The sequence below is a fragment of the Juglans microcarpa x Juglans regia genome, chromosome 4D (assembly GCF_004785595.1).
Source record: "Juglans microcarpa x Juglans regia isolate MS1-56 chromosome 4D, Jm3101_v1.0, whole genome shotgun sequence".
NCBI classification, from domain to species: domain Eukaryota; kingdom Viridiplantae; phylum Streptophyta; class Magnoliopsida; order Fagales; family Juglandaceae; genus Juglans; species Juglans microcarpa x Juglans regia.
The window spans coordinates 12,017,902-12,023,901 of NC_054600.1; the positions used below are offsets into that span (position 1 = coordinate 12,017,902).

A 6,000-nucleotide genomic window follows, 5' to 3' on the forward strand; every position below is an offset into this window, starting at 1 on the left:
TTTATTAGAAATGGAATATAACCAACAAAAGCGAGTAAAGTCATAAATAAAGATGACATAATAGAGACAACCACTCAAAGATTGAGTGGAAGTGGACCATACATCGGAATGAATTATCTCGGAGCAATTGATTCTCTTGAGGAATCAAAGAATGGCAACTACTTAGACTTACCTAGTTGACATGACATACAAATGAACGTTTTATTGAATGACTCACTAATATGTAGAGAATAATTATTAAGGACATTATGCAAAGTAGCCGACGAAGGATGTCCCAAACGACAATGCCAAGTGGCAGTAGAAGCCTTGACCCCAACAATCATGGTGAAAGCATGAAGTTTAGATGACGATAACTGATGAAGGTTGATCGGGTACAATCCTCTATCACTGGGCCCCATCATGAGCATGTCCCCCGTCTTGAGGTACTTCACTGAAAAATTGGAACTAATAAGTTCAAATAACACATTATTATCCTTACAAAATTTATTGATGGAAAGGAGATGGGCAGAACCTTGAGGACAATAAGCAACATCATTCAAAGCAAGAGTAGAAGGAGTTTTAATAGTGGCATTGCCAGTACATGAGATTATCAAACCTGTCCCATTACCTACACCGACAGAATCATTGCCTTCATAAGGCTGAGAGATTTCCAAATTAGCCGCATCAGAAGTAACATGAACATTTGCACCACTATCAGCGTACCATTGGTGCTGATTAAGGTAGGCGGTATTAGCCTCAATAACCAGAGCAGCCACCTCTATTGGAGGATGTCTCCCTTGAAAGGCATAGTTCATTCGGTTGAAGCAATCTAATGCCTGGTGATTTTCTCTTTTGCAGATTTGACAAGGTGATCGAGCCTAAGAATCATTAGACACAGGTGTAGATGAGGAAGCTGGCAAGTGAGGTAGAGGCTATCAAAATGGTGAAGAAGATGAAATTGAGCCAGGATATTTGGACATACCTGAAGAGCAAGACCGATTGTTGTTGTTATTGTGTGCTCCTTGTTTGGAACTAGATTTGTGGGAGTAAAGAGCATAGGAACCAGTCTCAGGTTTAATGGTGTGATTGTGAAATTTCTGCATGAGATCGTAATTGAGCAGCTCAACATGAAAATCAGAAAAGGGCATCGATTTCTCCTTTGCAAGCAACATGTATGTTGTGACAAAGAAATGAAAGGATGAGTTGAGTCCATTGAGCATGGAAAAAATCAAGTCAAGATCCTCAACGGGTTTGCCAACCACTGATAATTCATCCGAGAGGGATTTGGCTTCATCCAAAAAGCTTTGGCACAACATGGTGCCTTGCTGAAGAGATTGGAGTTTTCTCTTGATGAGAGAAATCTGAGAGGTGGAAGGTGCAACAAAACATGAATTGAGAGCCTGCCAAGCAAGCCGAGATGTTTCCAGACCATACATAGTAGAAACATTCGAAGGAGATAGGGATGAGACAATCCAACCAAGCACGGTTTAATCCTTATACTATCAAGCTACATAGGCAGAGTTAAGAACACCTTGGGCGCGGAGCTCATCACTGGAATATTGAGGAGGGCAGGGATCAGAACCAGCAACAATCCCCATCAAGCCATAGCTCCGAAAAAGTGGGAGTAATTGAGCACTCCAGGCAAGAAAGTTAGTACCATCAAGCTTGATAGAAATAACTTGTGTTGGAAGATGAAAGGCAGCGGAAGCATTAGATGAAGAATTGGAAACAACCATAGGATCGAGAAAAGCGTGAGCTATATAGAATTCTCTGATACCATGAAAGAAACCAAAACTGTTTTGGAATTGCTTGCCAGAGACAGAGTATGTATTCGTATATTTATAAGTAGAGTAATTACATTCGGATGAGAACAAATCTAAGAAAATCTAAGATTGTTACAAGAGGAGATCTACAACTGTTACAAGAGATAAACATTCAAATATAGATTACAAACATTTAAATATAGATTACAAACATTCAGATATAAATTATAAGATAGAGTCGTAGGAGCTAAACTCGAAAAATCAGCTCACTGGTTTGACGTTAATCCTGTTTGAATATTTGAATCATCGTTATCCTTAACAATGCACGCCATGTAAAAGAATTTAAAGTCAAATCTCAGCTAACGTTCCTTAAATTTTAAATCATTAAGAAAATAAAAAGGATGGATCGAAGATTTGAAATTTGGGAGCTAGGCTTCGTCTTTGGTCATACTGTGCTTTCGATGGAGTTAAAAAGCAATCCTCTAAATTACTTTCAATTTTTATTGAGCTGAAAGGAACCCTAGGGATGGAGAGAAAAATCACAATTTTGGATGCTTCAGGAATGAGATGAGATAATAAATCTGTGAATAATAGTGAAATGATTTATGAATAGTAGTGAAAATGTTTAAGTTATAATGTTTTATGAGATTTTGAGAAATGAGAGAGAAAAAGTTGAATAAAAATATTATAAAATTAAAATATTGTTAGAATATGATTTTTTAATTAATATAATTTTTGTTTTTGGATTTGAGAAAATTGAATTATTTTTTGTGTTTTGTTTGGAAGTTTGAGAAAATTATAATGAGTGGGTAATGATTAGGTGAAAACGTTAAAAATTTGAGATTGAAAAATGTTTGTATTTAAATTATGTTTTGGAATTAAGAAATAAAATGAGATGAGAAACCATCCCATCTTCCAAACAAGCCCTTAGTCACACCGCATTTTTGTTTTCATTTTCTAAAATTTTAATAAATATTGTTGCAGGCTTGGCATACATGTTTGTCAAGTCAACAATATATTCAATGTGTCCATAAAAGATCAAGCTTGCAAATAGAATTTTTAAAGAGACGGACAATAAGATCATTTGCATACAATTTAGAATTGCCATTTTTACTTAAATTGATGGGGGTATAATTTAATTAATTCGCATCTATAGATATATCCCCACCTCTTGACTCTGCGTTGAAACTTGAAAGAATGTTATTGTACTACACAATCCAAACAGTAATTTGGATTGCGGTGAATATATATCAAAACTAAACAATAAGATTTCTCCCAATAAGATTGATTTGATTTTCTTTGTCTACAACAAGGCTAACTAATTAATTATATTTAATTCATATCGGCCTAACAATAAGAGCAATGTTATTCATCATCTTAATTTCTATCATTTTTTCATCATTCTATAATGTGGTATTAGATGATTAGAGACTATTTATTATTTTTCATTTGTAAGCCTGTCATTTAATACCACATCATGAGATGATGAAAGGGTGATGAGAATTAGGATGATAGATAGATTTTTTCATAAATTAATTAGTTTTACTACCCATCATCCATACACACCACACACCACACTTTTTTTTTTTGTTATTTATTATTTCTAAACAAATTGACTTCTTCTATTTATTATTCATACACTGCATATTTGATAAGAAAAAACAAATTATATATGATGTGTGGTGTGAGAATGTTGAGTAGAATTTTTCCAAACTAATTAATATATAGTTATTGTCCATTGAAGTAACGAGAGTGTATGTGTGTGTATATATATATATAAATATAAATATATATATATATATATATATATATATATTAAATTGCTTCATATATATATATGCTTTTCAATTGAATTTTTTAAATGATCGAATATTTAGTCCCGAATTCCTTTAATAGACCGTTAAAAATGCTTTATAAACACAATTAATGAGTTGACACATGCACCAAAGTGTCACCTCACAGCTTTAACATAAGCACGTACCAATGATCAAGTTAGCATTTTAACAGGGTTTACTAGCTAAATTTAGAATGAGATCAATTCTTCAAACTATTTGAAGTAAAAAGTACTTCATTGAGGATCAGCACAATGCATGCACATACTGTCATTTGAATTTAAGACACATCACAACTATATATCATGGTAACATATTAAATACATACATGATTCTTATTATGATCTCCATGAACATCTCCACTAGCATGCAATTTGTATCCTTGTGCAGCACCAAGGTACGCATCAATATACATGACCATTGATGATTAGATTCACCACTTCACCCTTCATGATCATTAGATGCATGACTTTACCTCTTTTTGTAGGAAAAAAAAAAAAATTGGAGAAGACTCCTTTAATGTAGGGTTACTTCTAGTATATCTCTATCATCTCCAGCACTTTGTATATATCTCTACAACATATACGCTTCATATGTGACGATTAAATCCATGATTTTGTCCGTAATAATAATTAAATCCATTACTTCTATGTTTTTTTCCTACAAAAAGATGACTCTTTTGTAGAATTAAAATCTACGATCCCAACTCTCCTTTGTTATTATGAAGAGAGAAGCTGATACCTGTTGGCCGATTATAAAGAGCATATTAATATAAGTGAGGAATATATTATTTCATTAAGGTGTAATTTGAATAAAATATTGTTAGAATATTATTTTTTTAATATTATTTATTTTAAAATTTGAATTATTTATTATATTTTGTGAGAGAATTTAAAAAAGTTGTAATGATTAAATGAGATAAATTAATATCACTCTTGTATTCAAACCGGGCCAAAATGTTGACATGCATGCAGTGTATCAAATCTAAAAATCCTATGGCTAGAAAAGCTTGGTTATAAGATAATCAAATGTTGGTATACTCATGTAGGGTATTGATCTCTTATATAAACTTTAATCATTCGAATTGGCCGATGGATACAATATTAGGTCGGGAACTAATCATGCATGTCTTCGAATCTTGTAGTTATCAAGTGCAGAGTGGAGGTTGTACCATGGTATGTACGGACGTACTACAGGGTTAATTTGGATTAGGGTTAGACCTCTACTAACCCATCGGTCATTACTAACAGACCAAATTAAGGTACCAGAGCGTATTCATCTGTCATAAGTGAAAATTATTAATAAAATTAGAATATTGTCCTTAAAAAAAAAAAAAAAAAAAAAAAAAAAAAAGTAGACCTTGAGCGTACAATGTCTGGTTTAAATTCTTAGAATACGAATGCATGCGTAAAAATCTTATCCGATCATAAAATGTTGGTAACACGTCTTATCCATTAGACGTCACACGCATGGACGATAGTTAGATATATAGACGCATGAGCTAATAAAACAAAACAAAAACAAAAGGGTGCTAATTACTAATTAACTTCAAATAAAAATTACAAACTAATTAATTAGTTAGTTATATTATTTCACCTTTAATAAATTTAATTTTAATTCAGTAATACTACATACAGTCATGAAATGCGCAAGTATCATATAGTCACTTTGAAAAAAAATGACATCTATTATTTAAAAATTAATTTTCTTTTCACATGGATCACGTATTTGTTTACTTTTTTCAAAATGATTGCGCGGTGCTTGCACACTCATGACTCTAACTATCATTTCTCAAATTATACTGGATTAAAGTATGTGTGCATGCTCTCCAACAATATCCATGCTGTAAATTAAGGCACCGTTTGGATACAGAGACGGTTTCATATCATATTATCATTTTAATTTTTTCAAATTCTCTCACAAAATATAATAAATAGTTCAACATTTTCAAATCTCAAAATAATAATAATAATATTGAAAAATAATATTCTAATAATATTTTATTCAACTTTTAACTTTCATCTAAAACCATATTATTTTGTCTTACTATCTAAATGGAGCCTAAATCTATCAATTTTTTTTTTTTTTTAAATCTTTCATCAATAGTTTTTGGTCAACATGTTTACATGATATCCAAGCACGCATGCAATATGGCCATAAAATTATATAAATATATATATATATATATATATATATATATATCTAGACACACAAACACACAAATATATATATATATATATATATATATATATACACACACACACACACATTCACGAATGGGGACAGTGGAATCTTTGCTCCAACTTTTGTGCCAAAGTGAAAGCCACAATAAAGCTGGTTCATTAGATTTTTTTAACTTTCTAATACACGTTCATGTTAAAGAAAACCATAGCTGTAATCAATTAACCTGCAGACATTAGGATAAG

General features: G+C 31.9%; 1 protein-coding gene across 1 annotated transcript; it reads right to left on the reverse strand.

The window, feature by feature from the left end:
- Positions 1-114: 114 nt before the first annotated feature.
- LOC121258994 lies at positions 115-1,883 on the reverse strand. Its single transcript, XM_041160462.1, has 2 exons — positions 962-1,883; positions 115-857 (listed from the first exon to the last, which is right to left on the reverse strand). The coding sequence occupies exons 1-2, from the start codon at positions 1,413-1,415 to the stop codon at positions 736-738; spliced, it is 576 nt and encodes a 191-aa protein (XP_041016396.1). The 5' UTR covers positions 1,416-1,883; the 3' UTR covers positions 115-735.
- Positions 1,884-6,000: the final 4,117 nt, after the last annotated feature.